A 21,405-nucleotide genomic window follows, 5' to 3' on the forward strand; every position below is an offset into this window, starting at 1 on the left:
CCAAATGCTGACAAATGGGACTAGGTCAGATTGGGATGACGGATCGGCATGGGCAAGTTGAACCGAAGGATCTGTTCCCGTGCAAAACTGCACAAGATATTCCTGCAGTACTGATATCCTAGAACTTGCAGCAGGACATTCTTGGACCTGTCCTTGAATCCTCTTGCAATGAAGGCCAGCATATAGTTCACCTTTTTTACTGCCTGCTGCATCTGCATGTTTACTTTCAGTGAATGGTGCATGAAAACACCCAAATTTGACTGAAAAATTACCCCTCTCAATTTGCAGCCATCAAATAATAATTTGTCTTCCCATTTTTGCAATCAAAGTGGATAACCTCACATTTATCCACATTATTACTGCTTCTGCCATGCACTTAGCCTGCCCAAAATAACACAGCAACATCTCTATGTTCTCTTCATAACTCACCCTTCTATACACATTTGTGCCATCTACAAATATTTAGATATTACATTCAGTTCCCTCCACTAAATCATTAACTTATATTGTGAATAGTTGGTGCCCAGTACCGAGCCTGTCATAGCTCGCTAATGACTGCCTGCCATTCAGAAAAGGACCCATTTATACCTACCCTTTGTTTCCTGTCTACTATGAATTTTGTACCATCTCAATACATTACCTCGAAACACATCTGTCTTAATTTTACACATTCATCTCTTATGTGGGACTTTATTGAAAGCCTTCTGAAGGTCCAAATAAAGCACATCCACTGGCTCCTCTTGATTAACTTCATTAGGTACATCCTTGAAGAATTCTAGTAAATACGTCAAGCATGATTTCCCTTTCTAATTCCTTGGGAATAGATTATCAGGTCCTGGGGATTTATTTATCAGCATTCAATCCCACTTTCTCCATTGCCATTTCTCTACTAATACAGGTTTGCTTCAGTTCCTCCTTTTGTCTGAGTCATGTGTTACCCATCATTTCCAGCATGTTTCTTGTGTTCTACTTTGTGAAGATAGAAGCAAACTATGAATTTATTTCATCAACCATTTCTTTGTCCCCAATAATGAATTCCCCAGGATTTATGTTAGATTTTACTATTTTTTTTCTCTTTACATACCTGTAGAAACTGTTACTGTCAGTTCTTGTGTTCCTTGCAAACTTACTATCATGCTCTATTTCCCCTTCTTTATCAATCCCTTAGTTCTTCTTTTCTGACTTCTAAACTGCTCCCAATTCTCAGTTCTATTGTCATTTTTCTGGCCAATTTGTATGCCTCTGTTTGCAACTAATACTACCTCTAACTTCCCTCATAAGCCATGGTTTGGCCACTGTTTTCTCTGTACAATTCCCAAAAATAGGAATAAATAATGCTTGTACCTCACCCATTCACTCTTTGAATGTTTGCTATTGCCTATCCACCTGTCATTCCTTTCTTTTACATTTTCCAGTCCATCAAAGTCAACCGCACACCACTGGAATTTCCCTTATTAAGATTCAGTACCCCAAGCATAAGAAACAACAACGTCACTCTCCCTCTTGAAGAATTCTTAATAGTGACCAGTAGGAATTCATTGTTCAGGATTTCTAGAATCACTTACAGTCATGTTCAGCTTTCACTGCTCATTAGTTGTAATGTTTGAAGAGAGCTTCTGAGATATTACAAAATGAGAAGCTTTCTGGGGACACTTTGCCAGCTCTTTACCAACACTTTAACAACATCTTTCCAAGAGTTCTTTCCCGGAAAACATGTACAGCTCCACAGAAATTGTGTTTAATTAGTCAGGTATCTGATCTTGTGCCTCCAGGCATGGTACACATTAAATATCTCCAGAAATGTGGGACAAAACCAAACTTTCCAACAGTCATGTCTTGTTAACACTTAGCTTCTGTTTTCATCCTTTCCCCAAACTCATCTGATTTCTTTTCGCTTCAAGCTACCTGTTGCCTCTTTTGAGCAGATTAAAGGACTTGTTTGAAGGTAGTTTCGGAATGGGATGCAAACATATTGGGGATGAAATATTTCCTGGACAGTAACATAAAAATTGCAATGGTATGCACTTTTTTTGCAATGAACTAACTGCCATTGGGACAGGTGGTTAGTTTAGGTGGGTTAGCAATATTCATAAAGTACAATGTAGAAGGGTGTTCTGTTGGGAACCTTCTTGTGGGGTCTCCCAGTTAACTACTTTTGCTTTGGTAGAATATCAATAAAACTGAAGGTAAGTGTATAAACTAATTTTCTGCAGTTGTAATACATCTGATTGAAAGAACACATGAAGAAATCTTGGTAAGACTGTTCATAAGCTTTACAACTACCATACTTGCCCAGTATAGAGAATGCACATTAATACATTTGAGTTGCAACTCTGATGATGCATAAGACCAATAGTTTGGAATGTAGGAGAAAAATGAGGGAAATAGCATGGTGTTTTCCTCTTACCTTGAAGATCAAGGCAAAGTAGAATAAATCAAGATATTTTATCTGAGCTACAGTTATATGCAAGGTGAAATTGGACGGATGAAAATCTGAGAGTTGCATTTAGTTAATGTCAGCTCACTGTAACTGCAACTAATCTTCTTTTCAGGGAAATCATTTTAAAATGGGACTCCAGTTTACTCATTTTGCATTTTCACCAAAGTTTCACTGCACTCTTCCTAATTTTCAGTCCAAGGAGAGAGTTTAGTCAGAACAGCAATAATTATTTTTATATGATGATGCTGTTGCTCAAGTGTTGTTTCACTGAAGAATGAAGCAAGCTGAAAATATTACACTGTGCATTATCAGCTGTGTGTAAAAACCACTGACTTAAAACTGTTCTGATGAATATTTACATCTTGCAGATCCCAAAACACCCAATGTTCAAGTAACAAGATTGACTTTGGTCTGTGCGACTGCACCCGAGCCCATTTTCATGGATCTAACAGGTAACAATTTTTTATTTAAGCTATGGTCTTTCTCCTCCACTGAGAGCCATTGTTTTTAATGTTGACATAAACAGTATCAATTCATAACAAAGCAGCATGTTGTATATCCCTTGTCTGTACTTCATTGGCCATTGTTAATGTTCGAGATGTTCTTTAAAATATAGGTTAATCTTTGTATTCATTCTTTTGAGTCATTGCAATTACAATTATAACCTGAACATCAAAAAGACGTCTTGAATTTCCCGATGGCTCAAGGTACTTTTGAAATTTGTAGCTCAGGAAAATCACATACTCCAATTTAATGCCTGGATGACTGGGTTGCAAAAACAACAAAAAATCCAAGAAGACAGCTAAACATGTTTGCCTATCAAATCAAATATTCTTCACTCAAAGGATTATGAATCTTTGGAATTCTCTACCCCAGAGGATTGTGGTTGCTCCAGCTTTTAATGTATTTAAGGCTAGGATAAATAGATTTTTTTAGTCTTTTACGGACTCAAGGGATTATGGTGCATTGTCAAGCAAGTGCAGTCGATGTTGAAGATCAGTCGTGATCGCATTGAATGAAGGAATGAAAAAAATTCTCGTCAGCTCCCTCTTAAAAGATTGCCTGAGGCTATGTGCCCATATTCTGAATTTCCCAGTGGAGTAAACAATCTCTTGGTGACTAATCTTCAAGCTCCTTCAAAATGTTGCATGTCTCAATTGAAGACCATCAATCAAAACCGTTCTTTCTCACATGACTCTCTGAGCCACATGTTTAATTCTGTGATTTGTTGGATCCTGTGCCAATTGGGGCATGATTCAGGTAACAATGCAAGGATTATCACCTTTGAGGTTCTGTGCTTTAATTTGAACCTTATGTCCTCAAACGTGCTCGGCAGAACACGATTCCTAGTTTGTTGTTTGTTCCTATGTGAACCATGACTGATGGATCCTGATCCTCAAAAATCTGTGTTTGGCTCCAGCCACAAAGAGATGTTCTTCATCCTGCTCTAGGGAATCAGCAGGCAATGCAACCATCAGAACTTTTGGTGTGGTTGCAGCGAACATAACCTATCCCCCTAACTATGCTTTTGCCTATTGCCACCACATTCCTTTTCATTCTTCCTAATGGAATGGTAGACTGCAGCATGGTGTCATGGGCAATTTGTTTTTTTCATACTGGAGTTCTTGTTTACACCTACACAAGCAGCAAGTACCTTACCTCTGCCGGTCAATGATAAGGGCTAAGTCACCTCATTCATTGTGTGCTGAAACCCCACAACAGCCTGACTTGCAGTCATTCCCAACCATTGAACTAATTTAAAGTTTTTCACTTAATCTAAGGGGTGGGACAGTTTAACTGAAGTAATGTGTTCAGGTGACTCTCTGCCTCACTAATGCCCCATGATAACTGCAACTTAAATCCAATCCAGCAAAAGTTGCTCAAAATGCAGAAGTTTACCGCAGATAAAGTTGTCTTTCTACATGTTGCAATCGTAACACACCATCATGACTTCCATGATCTGGCAGCACCTGTGAAGAAAAAAAAAAAAATCAGAATTAACGTTTTGGTCTTGGAGCTAAGGAATGGCCACCAGACCCGAAACGATAACTGATTTTTTTCTTCACAGATGCTACCAGACCTGCTGCGCTTTTCCAGCAACTTCTGTTTTTGTTCCTGATTTACAGCATCTGCAATTCTTTTGGTTTTTATCATCTGTTCCATCTCTTTGTAACCTCATTTATTCAATTAGTCATGAATTTAGTTTGCTAAAGTTATAGCAGGTTGCAGTCTCCAATCCTGTAGACAAAGGTACACTCAACAACTACAGCAGCTCCTCCTTCCGCCTCTGAACAGAAATTCATGACTTAGCACTCCATTCACAAGTATTTTATTTCTCCGTCACTCTACTTCCTCACTTGTGTGATAATAAAACCTGTCTACTTTTATAGAGAGCATGAGGCTCACACCCAAGCTGCAACTGCTAAATCTGTTTTCTGTGACAATAATTAGCATCTATTTAAGCAATCACTTTAAGCTGTTTGACAGATAACCATCACTGCCACCAATTCAGTTTCTCAACAGCTTGCCCTTTCCAAATTCTAAACTGGAGCCTGAATGTTAATCTGAATTACTGCTTGAGAAATACTTACCAGAGGGACCCCACCAACAGCAATTTCCTGATGCAGCACTCGTTCAAAAACCTCTCTGTCCTTGGATCACTCTGTGCTCCTTCACTCTTCTAAACATCTAAAGTGTTGTATTTAAATTGATTACTGGATGTTCTCATTGGGAAATAGGCTGTTACTGTAAGAAAATTCCATACTTTAAGCAAGGGACAATTCAGAAGCTTGAGCACAAAATCTAGATTGAAGCTGCAGTGCATCGTTATTCAAATGAGCCTTTAAATTGACCCTCATCCAGCTCCTTGAAGGATTTAAAAATCACCTGATATTATATTTACGACAAGCAGGAAGTTCTCTCAAGCCACCCAGTGAAAATTTATCCCAGAAACAACATCACTGAAACAGATCACTGGATGAACACAGCAGAAATTCTTCATTTCTGAAGAAGGGTCTAGGCCCAAAACGTCAGCTTTCCTGCTTCTCTGATGCTGCTTGGCCTATTGTGTTCATCTAGCTTAAATCGTGTTATCTCAGATTCTCCAGCATCTGCAGTTCCTACTATCACTGAAACAGATTGCCTGATCATTACCACATTACTGGCTGTGTGGAAATCAGTTGTTATCTGTCCAGCAACAGTAATTGCACTTCAGAAGTAATTAATAAAGGACTTTGCACGGTCCTCATGGTTGTGCATAACACCAGTTAAATAAAAGTTCTGTCATTTTTTACAATCTCTGACTTGGAACTTTCTTAGTGGCTAGCAAAATTAACAAGAGCTCATGAGTTGAAAGAAAGATCATGTAATCTGTGCATGGAACTGGAACTGTCAGACTAAATGGCAATGAAATGAATCTAGAAGTACAATGAATTTATGTTTCATTGGATTTGGCAGCTGATGTTGCTGTGATTGATGGTTTCCAGTAATTGCTTATTTTCTTGTTTGGTATCTGACAAGAGCAAGCACAAAGCTGAAGGAGATCATTATAAGAAAAAGTCATCTGAGTTGTTAGAAGTTCAGCTTTATCTAAACTGTCTTCCTGCAATGACCATTTCAGAGAATGTACTGTTTTCCATAGGTCACTAATTGATCATTTTAAAATGGATTTGTGGCAAATCAATTACTATTGTACATAATCTGGAAATATCCTGTCTGGTAGGTGTGCAAAATATCTCTGCTTCTGATTTACATTAATGCAATAGAGGAGGGACAACACTAAATCCTGTTAATGCTTGTGTGTGTACTCATTGCAAATCAAAATGTATTCTTGCCTTGTTTTGATGGAGTTAGGTTTGTCCATAGTTGTGGCTGTTGACTATCTCTCACACCTCTGCTCCAGGACCGGGCTCGAAATTGCATGTTGTTGTACTTGACCAAGTTCAGAAAGTTTTCAGATAGACGAACATTGATTTAGGGGAACGGTGAATAGTCAGACCCCAGTATATTTGTAGATTAGCCAGAAAACTGTGCAAATAAACAGCAGTTTTGTCAGTGTCGGTGAAGAAAAAAGATAAATATGTATTTCTACTAAAAGAGCCAATAACTGGAAAAAAAAATCTGGTTCTCAAATGTTCTTTCTGGAAGGAAATCTGCTATACTTATCTGGTCTACTTGTGACTCCAGACCGACAGCAATGTGGTTGATTCTAAACTGCCCCCCTAGGTAATTAAGGTCAGGTAAATAAATGCTGGGCTAGCAAGTGACACCCACATCCCATGAATGAATTTATTCAAAATGTAACTGAGGGAAGAGATCATATGTATTACTATGAATACTTTTAATCAGAAAATGTGCATTGTTGTTATAGAATAAAATTGTATTACTATATATTTATTTTAAGTGAAGCAAAGTGTGAAAGAGAGTAAGTTGAGATAGAGTCTTAAACTGTTTTGGCTTATTTTCTTGTCCCTCTGAATAATATAGTTTAAAACTGGGGAGATCAAGAATCAAGTGTGGATTCTAGTGAGAATGACCAATGAATATTGAAATTCCTTTATTTGACTTTAAAACTGGGGACTTTTGTACACTAAAAATGGATTTCTAAAGTTCAAATGCTGACCTAAAACAGCTACCTGGAAAAGTTGATCCAACCAATCAGTAAACAAAGTTTGGTATGAGCTGAAATGAACATTGTTCTGAAAGGGCACTGAAACTTCACCCTGTATCTCATGGCTGAATTACAGCTTTCTGGAGGTTAAACATTACATCTGTGCAAACAGATGGAATAGCAACAGAAATAGGCAAACAACCACTTCAAGCCTGCTTGGCTATTCAGCAAGATCGTGGCTGATCTGTTGTATTTCAAATTCTATATTCCCATCTATCCTCAATAACTTTTGATTTCCTTGTCTAATAAAATTCTACTTACCCTACCTTAAAAAAAATTAATGGCTCCATCTCCGCCTCCTTCTGAGACTGACTGTAACACAGTCCTCTGAAAGGAATAAATTCTCTTGAATGCTGCCCTAAAAGGCCATTCTATAATTTTAAAACAGTGCCCCTAAACCTGGACTGATCCATAATTGGAAACGTCCTTTCCACAGCCAGTATATTTCAGTTAGCTCAGCTTTCATGCTCACTCAGTTACCCTTATTTAAGTTTAATATAACAGTCTTAGACCCAATCTTCTCCCTTTCAAATGGAATGTAAAATTTAATCATAGTGTGATTGCTGCAGTGTAAGAATGCCATTACTCAGAGACCAATGATTAATTCTGTCACATTATTTGTAAAGAAAGTATCTTTTTTTCTGTTTTTTCAATTTTGGACTAAAATAGGCTAGGTTAAGACCAAGTGGACTTATTACTGCACTTCTGAAAACAAATCACTGAAGCTTCTTGTGTGTGGTGTTTACTTTGCTGCTTTATTCAAACCATGGGGGAAGGATGTCTATAGGTGGAATGGCACCAGGATGTGTGTCCAGGGTGGGATTTGGTTGGTAACAGGTAGTGATAAGTTTTGTACAATTGTGACTAATCCTGGATGCCAAAGATTATCTGCTCGGCAACAGCTCTTTGATTGGTTACTGGATAGTTGTAAAGCTTGTGAGTGTGAATGATACAGAGAAGAACCTTCAGGCTACTGGAATAGCAGTTTGTAAGTGTGTCCCTCTCTGCAATAAAAATAACTGAAAAAATTTTTATGCAGAGGGTGATTCGCATATAGAATGAATTTCCTGAGGATGTGGTGGATGAAGGTTCAGTTACAACATTTAAAAGACACTTAGATATGGACATGAATAGGAAAGGTTTGGAGGGATATGGGCCAGGAACAGGCAGGTGCATCTAGTTTAGTTTGGGATTATGTTTGGCATGGATTGGTTGGACTGAAGGGCCTGTTTCAGTGCTGCATGACTCTATGAAGAAAACCATTTATTTTCTTTACCCAGTGCTGTTGCAATTAACCTGTAACTAAGAGACTTTGTAGTTACTGTACCAACTATCCTGTGTGTTCTGAGAAGAAGTGTAAGAATTTGGAGAAAGGAGATTGAACAATAGAAAGTCCTAGTATACGAAAGGATGAACAGTGGGGATTCGTGCAATTGAACTGTGGTACCCTTTTTTTTCTCCACCCATAAAACCAATTTTCTATGCCTGTCTATATGATTCAAATTTTATCTAGGACTGTCATATGTTGATCGTCCATGAGTGTTTACTTGTGATTAGAATTTAATTTTTGTAATGAATAGTAGTTCTTGTTAAATGCAGGAACCTGGTTGGAATTTTCTGCTAATTTGATTCCAATAGGCATAAAAATCAGGAACATTGTGAATTTCAATTAAAACATTAATTTTGTGGTGACCCCAGGTATGGTGGTGCTTGAGATTCAATGCACTTTCCCAAATGGTCACAACATTAGGCAATAGCAAATCTGATGTAACCTGCTCTCTGATCTGTTCCACAATGCACTGATCTAAAAAACTACCTTGAATGCATTCTATGAACTCATCATCCAAGTGACTACTGCCAGTCTCCTTGTCCTAGTTTATATCTGAAGTTACGTACGATTACTGCTGTTCCTCTACCACAAGTACCCGATACCTTGTGTTATATATTGTTCCCTATTGTGGTTGTCATTAGGGCCTGTAGACCAATCCCATTAATGAGTTCTTTCCTTCCAATTTTTCTTATCTCCACCTGAACTGATTCTACCTCCTGATCTACTGAACCAAAGTCATCTCCAGCTATTGCAATAAGGTCATGCTTGATTAACAGCACTCCCTCTCCATTTTACCTAGTTTTCTGTTCTTCTTGAGTGCCATAAGTCTCTCAATATTCAGGACTCAATCCTCATTATCGTGCAACCCCATGTCTATCATATTTATCTATTTCAATGTATTCAATCAATTCATTTACTTCATAATGAATGCTGCATCCATTAATATGCAGTTTTGTCTTTTTGTTACCATTGTAATATCTAGTCTTGACTGCCGGTGGATTCCTAAGAATGTTTTCTCTCTATCCCTTCCTACAATTCTGTGATCATCACTTCCCATATTACTATTGTCCTGTCTTACCTTGTCTCTGTACTATGATATGCCACATCAATCCACGTTGAGATGAAAGGTTGTCTGCTGAGCTTGGGAAAATAATAAGCAGTCTCAGCGATACATGAATGGACATTTATCAACAATTGCTTCTGAGCAGCAGAGACATGGAAAAATGGATTTATGAGCAAGAACTGGAAGAATCTCTCTCTCACTCTCAACCTCAAGCCTTACAAAGAAGCAAGAGCATTGAAAATGCATTGAAGCATCACAGAGTGGAGCATGATGTGTAGAGAATAATTCTATATCTATTGGAGTTTCTGTAACTTCTAATCTGAAACATTTTTGTCCTTGGTGCTGTGTTCCTGGAGTGGAATGTGTTTGAAAGTATTAAGTCTAAAATGATCATAATGAGTGGAAGATGCATGTTGAATTATATTACAAGTTATATTAAAATTTAAATTGAAATGCATTTTTACAAATTTATGAATAAAATATATTTTCAGAAGAAAAGAGATTCTCTCAACTTAAAGGTCAAAAATTGCTCACTGCCAAAGCAACTTGAAACAGCAATCCTTCACTGAATTGTCAAGGATATAAGCCTCACCCCTCAGGAGCAAATACCAGAACAGCTCAATCACTGGGACTCAGTCTCACTCTTTCCACTGAAATACTCCAAAAAACTTTCCCTTCCTATCTGTACCAGTTACTTCTCCTCACTTCCCTTTATCTGTGTAAGAGCATTGTCATATTTTGTTTTGAGTAATAAACCTCCACTTTCTTTCACTTGAGAAAACTTTGGAATTTGACATTCTTAATTTTTGCTCTGGTTAACAAAATTTATTTGAAATGTGATAGCTATATGTTCAAAAGGAAAACACAATCAAGATATTTATTGAAACTGACTGAAAGGGGATTGAAAGAAAAACAGATGAGCCACGACCCCATCTCATCTGGTTGCAACACAGGTGAAATAAAAATTGTATTTTTGCAGTACAAGAAAATATTTTCACCAGAGCGAGAAAATTGAAGGGAAGAACAATGAATAAAAATAACAGCAAAGAAACTAATCACAAAATTCAGCTTTTTAATGTGCTAAAAGTGGGACAGTCAGACAAATTGAGTAGATATATATACAGGGAATCAAAACTGGTTTGAAGCTGATCTTGCTTGCCTTTTTATAGAATTTAGACAGTGATGCTGGAGTCCCAGGATAATGGAAGCTCTGAAACAATATAGTGGACTGGGTCAACCTGCTGGCCATTTCCTGTGTGTCTCATGTTTAGAACATAATTCATAAACTCAAACTGCACAGGTCCAATAAATGCATGTACTGATACTCTCAACAAAACAAATGTTTAGCAACAAAAACAATCCCATTGTTGAGGTGCTTTTGATTTACTTCTTTCATATTGACAACATTTGTGCAAATGCAATGGTTTGGTTTTGGAGGCTTTGTGCGTAGATGCTGCATGAATTTGGAAAGATCAGATGATCTGCTGTCCCATCTCTGCCCGGTGTAGCGATCATTGTGCTTTTGGGTCTGCTACATGATCAGGAAATAGGCAGGAAAATCTGAGAGAATTACATCCAGCATGAACTTTTTGAAAGCTTCCACCTAACCTGGGAGCAGCACCTGCAGTGACAGAATGTTCATGACTTCCAACAGAACTGTGTTACACAACCTAGAAACTTGCATGCAAATCCATCCTTCCAGACAATAGCTGCAACATATGTAGAATATGCCAGTTTACCATCATTTAATGAATTTGGGAGGTGACTGAGGTCATCTGTATCATAAGTATATCTACCTCAGCAGAGAGAAGCAGGATGAAAGGACATTTGTTTGTCAGGATACTGGAAACCCAATGGTGTAGATCATCATCAACAATACATATATGATTCTACAGTCCTCCTTGTATACCAGCAGAGGTACAGGACCTCAAGCGCTACCATTTAATTAATTAACCATGTGGTCTGCAGCCATTCATAGTACAGGTTATTGGTGAATGCCCACTATCCTCGCAGAAGCTTAGATGTTGACAGTCACATTGTCTTGATGTCTTTACTGATATGTTTTCTACCAGAAAATGACTGTTTGGGAGAAAAGTCAAATGACTTACATTCACCATGCAACTATAAGATTCTTAAGACTTAGGGATAGCTATTGGCAAACCAGAATATAGAAAGTGTGTGAGCCACAACAATGGCTGTCTTTACTCAAAGGGTTTTTCCATGCCTCAACTGCAGCTGTATCGAATGGTGTTTTTCTTAATGGCAGCTTTAAATGAACACTATATATATAAAATAGAAATTGTTTTTCAAAATACCACAATACAATATGATGATGTAAAATAAGATACAGAGACAGCGTGAAACAGATCCCTGGAAGCAAAGTTTCTGATACGTGGGTCACTTAAGGAAGCCATTCAGTTTGTTCTTGAGTTAGTGTCCTGTTTCATGGTGGTTTGCTGTTTGCCTCCAGGAATCCAGCAGTTACCTTGGGAGAAGAAAGAGTAGGAAGCAGGCAGGAGGCAACCTGGACCTCTTCAGGCAGGTTGAGAAAAATCCTCTGCTCAAACTCCAGTTTCCATAGGACAAATTCTCTTGATCGTGACTCTCCATAATAGTACACTTCTGAAGCACAAAGAGCAACAAATACCCTTTTGTTAAAATCCCACAAAAAACATCAGCAGCAAACTTCTGTACGTTGGTGATTGTGGTACATTGTGTTCCGGTGATATGCCTGCCATAGCTTAATATGTGGAGAGAACAAGAAATCAGATTAGTATCATGTGTGGCCGAGGTGGAATATCGGAAATAATGGGAACTGCTGATGCTGGAGAATCCAAGATAACAAAGTGTGGAGCTGGATGAACACAGCAGGCCCAGCAGCATCTCAGGAGCACAAAAGCTGATGTTTCAGCTCTAGACCCTTCATCAGAGAGGGGGATGGGGGGGAGGGAACTGGAATAAATAGGGAGAGAGGGGGAGGAGGACCGGAGATGGATAGAGGAGAAGATCGGTGGAGAGGAGAGTATAGGTGGGGAGGTAGGGGGGGGATAGGTCAGTCCGGGGAGGAAGGACAGGTGAAGGCGGCGGAAGAACTGCTGTATGCCCAATCGTGACTGGTAGGCAGGTGCTGAGGAAGGTGATGTGGCTGTGAGGTACCTGGTTTGCTTCAGGGCAAGGTCGAGCAGCTTCAAGGCCGAAGAGATTATCGAATGTTTTGTGCGAATGCTGATTGCCAGAGAGTGCTGCTGGATGAGTGACGAAAATGTGACAGTGTGAGATGTGATGGTGAGGTAGGTATGGGATGCTGTGTTCCAATATATTCACTGACCTTGATGATCTGCGTGAACTCATGAGACATCTTCTGATACAGCTTCCATGTTGTTGGTGGCAGATATCTAAAGTTGACCTCACTGGCCATCTGTTCCTGCACCCTTTGATAGATGGCCCGTGAAGGCATTCTGGGCACCCCATAGTCCCTGACAGAAACATGGTATCCATCATCATATTCACCTTCTTGACCAAAACCTCTATGACCATACCAGTGAACTGCAGGGACTGTTATTTTCACTGGCCCTCCATTTCCCTCCCTTTGCAGCACTTACAGCCAGCAGCAGGCTCCTTTGGTTCAGTGCAATTTCCATTCAAGAGGGACTGACTGCCTTTCAGTGTTGGAGGCTAGCTGTAGCGCACGCAGGCTGCCTGCCCCTTATTATGTGTGCAGCTAGCTGGTAGGATCAGTTGCGCTGCACTGGGCATGCAAATCATAGAGTTGAGGAGGTCCTGTCTCAACAGGAATAGGTATATAGCAGATCATGATTCAAAACCCTTTACTTTAAAATATCCCTCATCAACATTTTCTCCCTTAAGTTTTAGAAATGTAATTGTACAAATTTGGAATACTTTGTATCATAGAAGCCCGACAGTGTGGAAACAGATTGTTTGGCCCAACAAGTTCACATCGCCTCTCAAAGCATCCCACCTAGAACCATCCACCAATAACCCACCTAATCTACATATCCCTGAACACTGTGGGCAATTTAGCATCACCAATCCACCTAGCCTGCACATCTTTGGACTATGGGAGGAAACCGGAGTGCCTGGAGGAAACCCATGCAGACACGGGGAGAATGTGCAAACTCTACACAGACATTTGCCCAATTGTGGAATGTCTGATATATGAAGTCTTAGATCAATTTTAATGTGTAAAGAACAGTTCTACCATGATGCACATGTTGAATTTAATCTACAGTTTAGGCATTAGGGAATTTGGTTTGTTTCTTGCATCAGATTAACATCCACTGCAACTGCCTCCCAGTATTTTCATGTAAATTAGTAGAGACTCAGGAGAAGGCTGAAGTAATAGTCACATCATTTAAGGGAAAATGTATCTCACATTCTATTCAAGATATATACATGATTTTTCTATTGCTTTTTCTGGGCTATTCTGTTTTTCACATTGATGTGATTATGGCCCTTAATAAAAGTGGATTAAAGAATTAGTATAAAAAATGTTCTGCTACAATTATATACAGAGTGGGTGATGCCACACTTTGAATACTGTTTTGTTTGGCCTCCTTATCCAAGGTCAGATATACTTTCCCTTGAGGGAATGCAATGAAAATTCACCAGATTGATTCTTGGGATGGCAAGATCATTCTCTAAGGAAAGTTTAAACATACTTCGGCCTATGTTTTCTGTAGGTTAGAAGAAGGAGAAACAATCTCATTCAAATGTCGAAAATTCTTACAGGGATGGCGGAGTAGATGTAGGAAGGATGTCTCCACTAGCATTTTGAAAAGAGGGGCTAGTTGTTGGGGGATAGGACTGGTGGTTGTTTGGGGTGGGTTCGGTGGGGGAAAGAAGGGGCTGTGATGAAGTAGTGTAGAACCAGGAGACACAGCCTCAGAGTAAGGGGCAGGCAATTTTGGACTGACATGAGGAGAAGTACCTTCAGTCTGAGGCTGGACAATCCTAGGAATTCTCTGCCCCAGAGAACAATGGAGGTTTAATTGCTATGTTCAAGACTGTGATTGATAAGCTTCTACATATTGAAAGCATCAGGGAGCACAGGGATGATGTAGGAAAATGGTATTGAAATATAGGATCACTGACAATCTTAACAAATGGGAGAGTAGACACAAAGGGCTGAATGGCCTACCCCACTCCTATTTCTTACATTGCTAATGGCAAGTGGATTTTCTAATTTCCAAATAATTATCAGGTTAATTACCCATGGGAGAGCCCTGCCCAAGTTTTCTAAATTCCAATGCCTAAAAACTATACTGACCAAATATTCCAGGTTAACATGTTCATATAATTGTTAATAACTGCTGTGATTGTCCAAACCAAAGTGAGTCATTTTTCTGATGTCTGCCTTAGTTAAGAAATTGCATTTTAAATGGTCAGGGTTGACCAGCTAACTGACATCTCGCGGTACATTCAAACAAGGTCCCAAAGAAAGAAGTGCAAAAGTGTAATCCATTGTGTCAGATAGTGTCTCCTGTTTATACATTTAGTGAATCTGGTATATACTTTGTCATTTTAGTGATCTATTTAGGAAGTATGTCTGTCTAAAATGAGGTTGGTGCTGTCAAGGGAGCTGCTTGCATTTAATCTCTCTAAAAATGAAAAGCTTCAATTGTACAGTTCAGAGAATCAATTGTTGGTAATAAAAACATGTCTTCCTGCAAATCTAACTGATTCGATATAATCGTTGTTGTTTTATTAACTGAATACATAACTGTTTTAATATTTATCCCGTTCAGTGTTGAACTCAGCCAAATCTAGCTGTCAGGTTTTATTTTGGCTTTTGTCAAAAATGAACGGAATATAACGTCACTGTATTAAATATTCTGCACTAAAATGGATTAAGCTTTGAACTGCCTCTCAAGTAGTTTTTATTTCTCTGTGCATTGACAAAATATTTATTTTCAACCTATTGCTACCCAAGGTCTTACAACTCTTTGCATGACTGTTGCCTGTTTTGATGGAAGATACATTCTCTGTTTTTATCAATAGCTGTCATTTCGAGTTACTGATTTCCCTTCCCCTGCTTTCTAAACATTTATTCCTATGTCTCTACATTGTTTCTCTATCTCTTGTCCTGTTCTGTTTAGGGAAGTATTTACTTCCTTGCCCTAAAACCACTACTTTCTCCATTTTGCATCTCTAGCTCAGCAACGGGAAGCAGTAGAGAGGATGGCTGAGAAATGAAGAACTTTTTGGCAAAAACCAAGCTGAATTCTGGGAGGTGAGGGAGATGAGGTTGGGAAGGAGTGAGGTCTAAAGCAGAAGACCAGGGTTCAGTGGATAAGGCACATGCTGCAATCAAAGCTCGAAGGTTAAAAAGCTGGTTAATACAAAAGCAAAATATTAAGGTTACTGGAAATCTGAAATAAAAATGAAAAGTACTGGAAATGCTCAGCAGGTTTGGGAGGGAGAAACAGAGTTAACTTTTCAGACTCTGAATTTGTTAAAAGTAGTTGACCTGAAACTTTAACTCTGCTTCTCACTTTGCAGACACTGCTGTGTATTTTTGGTATTTTTCATTTTTATTTAAGAACTGATTAATAGCTGACACAGGAAGCGAGAGGTTACCAAACAGCTCAGCAATGGGATGGAAACAGTGCTGCCTAGCTTTAAAAGGACTGGAAGAGAATTGTTCTTGTAAGTATACATTACAGTTTAATACTAACTCATCGATGTGGCACTTCTGTTTAGTGGAAAAGCACAGCATGACCTGGTATGGTGCATCTTATACGGATGTGCGTGAGGGAGAGATAAATGAACTGATTATCACAATATAGACGGTGCCACAGAATTATGACTCTAGCGAGTTTTGAGAAGATTTGTAGCTCAGGTTGAGGTTCTGGATGTGAGTTTGCTCACTGAGCTGGAAGGTTAGTTTTCAGACGTTTCGTCACCATTCTAGGTAACATCATCAGTGAGCCTCCGACGAAGCGCTGGTGTTATGTCCCACTTTCTATTTCTATATGGGTCTATTCTAACCCAAGGAAACCTAACCAGATAAATAAAAAGTGGGACATAACACCAGCGCTTCGTCGGAGGCTCACTGATGATGTTACCTAGAATGGTGACGAAACGTCTGAAAACTAGCCTTCCAGCTCAGCGAGCAAACTCACATCCAGAATTATGACTCTCAATACCACAGATCTTTTCAAAAGGAAACCATACTGGTTCAAAACACATCTGCCAATGTGATATACTGTATTCACTGTACCCAGTGTGGCATTCTCTACATTGGGGAAACCAAGCAGAGGCTTGGGGACCGCTTTGCAGAACACCTCCGCTCGGTTTGCAATAAACAACTACACCTCCCAGTTGCGAACCATTTTAACTCCCCCTCCCATTCTTTAGACGACATGTCTACTATGGGCCTCTGGCAGTGCCACGATGATGCCACCCGAAGGTTGCAGGAACAGCAACTCATATTCCGCTTGGGAGCCATGCAGCCCAATGGTATCAATGTGGATTTCACAAGCTTCAAAATCTCCCCCTCCCCGACTGCATCCCAAAGCCAGCCCAGCTCGTCCCTGCCTGCCTAACCTGTTCTTCCTCTCACCTATCCCCTCCTTCCACCTCAAGCTGCACCTCCATTTCCCACCTACTAACCTCATCCCGCCTCCTTGACCTGTCCGTCCTCCCCAGACTGACCTATCCCCTCCCTACCTCCCCACCTATAATCTCCTCGCCACCTATCTTCTCCTCTATCCATCTTCGGTCCGCCTCCCCCTCTCTCCCTATTTATTTCAGAACCCTCACCCCAACCCCCTCTCTGATGAAGGGTCTAGGCCCGAAACGTCAGCTTTTGTGCTCCTGAGATGCTGCTTGGCCTGCTGTGTTCATCCAGCTCCACACTTTGTTATCTTGGTTCAATGTTTTTTGTGTGCAGGTTTCAGTTCTTTTGAAATTTAATAAAACTTTGGAAGCAAGATAACTCCTTATCTGGAAGCATCCATTTATTTATCTATGCTTTTCACTCCTTCCAATTTAGAATTATTATAACCAAACATGTCTAATTTTGTTTATCCATTCAACTTTTTTACACCATAAATCTTAAAATAATAATTACCAGGTTTACATTGGAAAAGGAATGTGTATGCAGGTGTAAGCCACTAAACCTCACAAGCCTGTTCTATCATTGAATGAGATCATGACTGTTGAGGTTTTGTGTTTACTTATACAAATCTACCACCCACATACCAGAACTGGTAGATGGACAAGGACTTTGGTTATTTGAAGATCAGATATAGGATTGCTCAGCAACTACTGTTATAGGAAAGTACAGCTACATTGATCACACAATATGCTGTAAGCTGTACTGACAAAGGTGTATTTTATGTATCTTCATTATTTTCTCATTTGCATGGCCCTTTTAAAGTAGTATCACAAGAGTGGCTAATCTATAATCTAACTCCATATCCCTTTTTTTATTCCTCATTCTTAGATAGCTCTGATTGACAAGCACCTATCAACCTCAGTTTGAAGATTAAAAATTTATCCAGTATTGATTACTCATTGAAGTTGAGGGAAACAGAGTCAACGGACTAAATACTGCATCTTTTGGGCTGAGTCTCAATTACAAGTTTTTTGGAGGGATTTTGGCTTAAAGCTGTCTGCATTTTCTTCCTGTATCTCGCCAAATTTGCCTCATAACGACTGACCGTAATGGTGCTCCTCATGTCTGATTCCAGTCCCATGTTACCACATGTCATTCCCAAGATAACTAATGAATAGTGGATATCCTAGAATTGCCAGCAATTCTAGCGCCCATGCCATCTTTAAAAAGATGTGCGCCCAGACAAATACTGTGCATATGTAACCTCTGACATTTGCACAGGCAAGGCAGACAGTGGGAAATTGGCTTCCTGCAGTGCAGGCCTGGAGATTTGGGGTTCTGCTAAATGGTTGGTTGCGAGACGGTCTTCCTCTTCCTCTGGGAACAGCAGTGCCGGCCATGGCACAAAACCATTTCAGCTTGGTTGAAAGTTGCCAGTCAGGCCTTGGCCGTCTCAGCTGATTAGTGGAATGTCCTAGTTCTAGCTGCTGCAGCACTGAACTGCTGAAGCATCCTGTACGTGTATGTACCATGAAGATGCTGACTGGCTGGAATATGTTGGATGCCAATGGCTATGGATTTGGGGTGCATTTGGCAGGTGCCCATGGAGCGTACCCTGAGATATTTGTATCTTCTATTCACCGTGGAGTTCATTCAGATCAAGTGACAAGCTGAATGCACAAGGTACCCACTAAGGCTTTCTTGTCGAGTTTGCTCAATTTTGAGCTTGTTTGATAATTGGAAGCTGAATATTAATAAGGTTCATTGTCCCATCCACAGAGTGGTTAACAAACAACAATTGCCCTTAACTGCGTCTCGCTGCTAGCTGGTGAGAAATTCATACTTGTTGTAAAAAGCATAAAAAATGGAGCGACATGCTGCCAACATCAAGATGGACCTCTCTAGATGGAGAGGACCAATTTTGCCGTAAATCTCAACGTAACCCATTTCACTATTATGCTTCCAATCTCCAGCATCCACAGTATTGTTCTTTTCCTGTAATGGAGGAGGTTGAGCTGATAAAGTAAGACAAAATTGATTTCATGAAGTGACAATGAAGTAATGAAACAATTGATGTTGTTTATTTGAGTTTTAAGAAAGCACTTGATAAAGTACTACATAAAAGACTGGTTAATATAATTGTGACTCATGGAAAAGGGTCAATGTCAGTTTAGATAAAATATTGAGTTAAAAGATAGAAAACAGCAAGTCATGGTAAATAGTCATTTTTCAGAGTGGAAGAAGGTAGACAGTGTTGTTCCCCAAGAGAATGTTGATATATTTTGATGCAATGGTGATGTATATTAGTGACTTGGATATTGGAATATAGAGTAATGTTTCAACATAGTTAATGATACCGAATCTGGAGGAGTGGCAAAGAGTAATGATGATACAAATTTATTGCAATCGTCAAAGATGAGTGAGCATAATGGACAGACTAGTAATTTAACACATAGAAATATGAGGTGGTGCATTTTGCCAGAAGGGACCGGGAAAGGCAACACCCTATCGCAGGCAAACTCCAAAGAGATTTTTAGGGACAGAGGGACCTGGAGATGCATCAATCTATGCCCGTTGCTGGAAGTATTGAGAGAGTGATTAGCAAAGCAGATATGATTGTGGGCTTCTCAGAGGTACAGGCCTGGATAGTCCCTCCTGAAGCAGGTACACAGAGCCAGAAAATTCTGTATGTTTTCAGCAAGTGCCTCAGGAAAATGTTACTCAATCTTCTTTCTTAGGGAAATTGTCGAATGGAGTACCTCCAGGTGTTATTTGAGGATGGTTCCAGATGAATGCTGAGTCAGATTATTTGAAAGGCCAGCCTTGGTTCTCTGGAACCTTCTCCCAGTATTTTCTTAAACATTAGGGTGTTGCTGTCCAGACATAAACTCTCACAATCCTTCACACGACCCATCCACTCCCTGCGCCCTTATATTTCAACTGATGTTGACTCATGATCTCTCATCCACCCATGGCCCCTTATGACTTCATGTTAACTTAGTGCCAACTTGTGCTCCCCAATCACCACCCTTTTCCTTTAAACCATCCATGCCAACTCATTGAGTATCCATCAGGAACTAAGGATCCAAACTGAGATGAGATTAAATGAAGTTCTGAATATCTATTACAGACTATTCAAAAATCACTTATTCATGTAAGCTCATTTAAACCCCCTCAAGTAATTAATCCATAATAAGATAAAACATTTGTATTCATAACCCCACATCAAAAACAACTAATCCGGTAATGATATCTCTGAGTGGCCAATCCCTCCCTAGTAAAAACAAAAGGCTGTGGAAAGCAATCAAGCAGTTATAATGCTATAAGGATCGCAATTAAGGCTATGTCACTAAATAGCAACTAATAAAGCTAAAATGGATATTTCTCAACTCAGACCCAGGCTGGAGGCATTGCTTTTTCAATGTTTAAAGGGTTCGCCACTTAAATAATATACCAGTTGATAGTGTTGCTTTTCAGACTGGAGACCTGTGACCAGTGGGGTGCTGCAAGGATTGGTGCTGGGTCCACTGTTTTTTGTCACTTATACAAATGATTTGGATGTGAGTATAGGAGGTATGGCTAGTGAGTTTGCAGATGACACCAAAAAAGATGAGGTAGTGGACAGTGAAGAAGGTTGCCTCAGAGTATGAAACCTTAATCAGAACGTTCGAAGGGCCAAGGAATGACAGATGGTGTTTAATCTAGATAAATGTGAGGTGCTACATTTTGGTACGGCGAATCAGGGCAGGACTTGTCCACTTAATGAAAGGGTCCTAGGGAGTATTTCCAAGCAAAGAGACCTTGAAATGCAAGTTTATAGTTTCTTGAAAGTGAAGTCGCAGATAAACAGGATAGTGAAAAAGTTGTTTAGTACCCTTGCTGTTATTGGCCAATGCATTGAGTATAAGAGTTGGGAAGTCAGGTTGTGGCTGTACAGGACATTTGTTAGGCCACTTTTGGAATACTGCATTCAATTCTGGTCTCCTTGCTTTAGGAAAGATGTTGTGAAACTTGAAAAAGTTCAGAAAAGTTTTACAAGGATATTGTGAGAGTCTTGGGTTTGAACTATGGGGAGAGGCTGAATGGGCTGGGACTATATTCCCTGGAATGTCAGAGGCTGAGGGGCAACCTCATAAAGGTTTATAAAATCATGACGGGCATGGATAGGGTGAATAGTCAATGTCTTTTCTCCAGAGTAGGGGAGTACAAAACTAGAGGGCATTGGTTTCAGATGAGGGGGGAAAGATTTATGAGAGACCTAAGGCCAACTTGTTCACATAGATGGTGGTGCATGTATGGAATGAGCAGCCAGAGGAAGTGGTGG

The 21,405-nt window shown here is 39.7% G+C and overlaps 1 protein-coding gene across 1 annotated transcript in view; it reads left to right on the forward strand.

Annotated features, from left to right (window-relative positions):
• Positions 1-21,405, forward strand: part of arhgdig (Rho GDP dissociation inhibitor (GDI) gamma) — a 47,512-nt gene that overhangs the window by 17,323 nt on the left and 8,784 nt on the right. Inside the window, exon 3 of the mRNA XM_048552380.2 lies at positions 2,809-2,892. Coding sequence (XP_048408337.1) covers positions 2,809-2,892 — 84 coding nt within the window. The remainder of the gene's footprint in view (positions 1-2,808; positions 2,893-21,405) is intronic.

This window comes from Stegostoma tigrinum, chromosome 23 (genome assembly GCF_030684315.1).
Source record: "Stegostoma tigrinum isolate sSteTig4 chromosome 23, sSteTig4.hap1, whole genome shotgun sequence".
Classification (NCBI taxonomy): domain Eukaryota; kingdom Metazoa; phylum Chordata; class Chondrichthyes; order Orectolobiformes; family Stegostomatidae; genus Stegostoma; species Stegostoma tigrinum.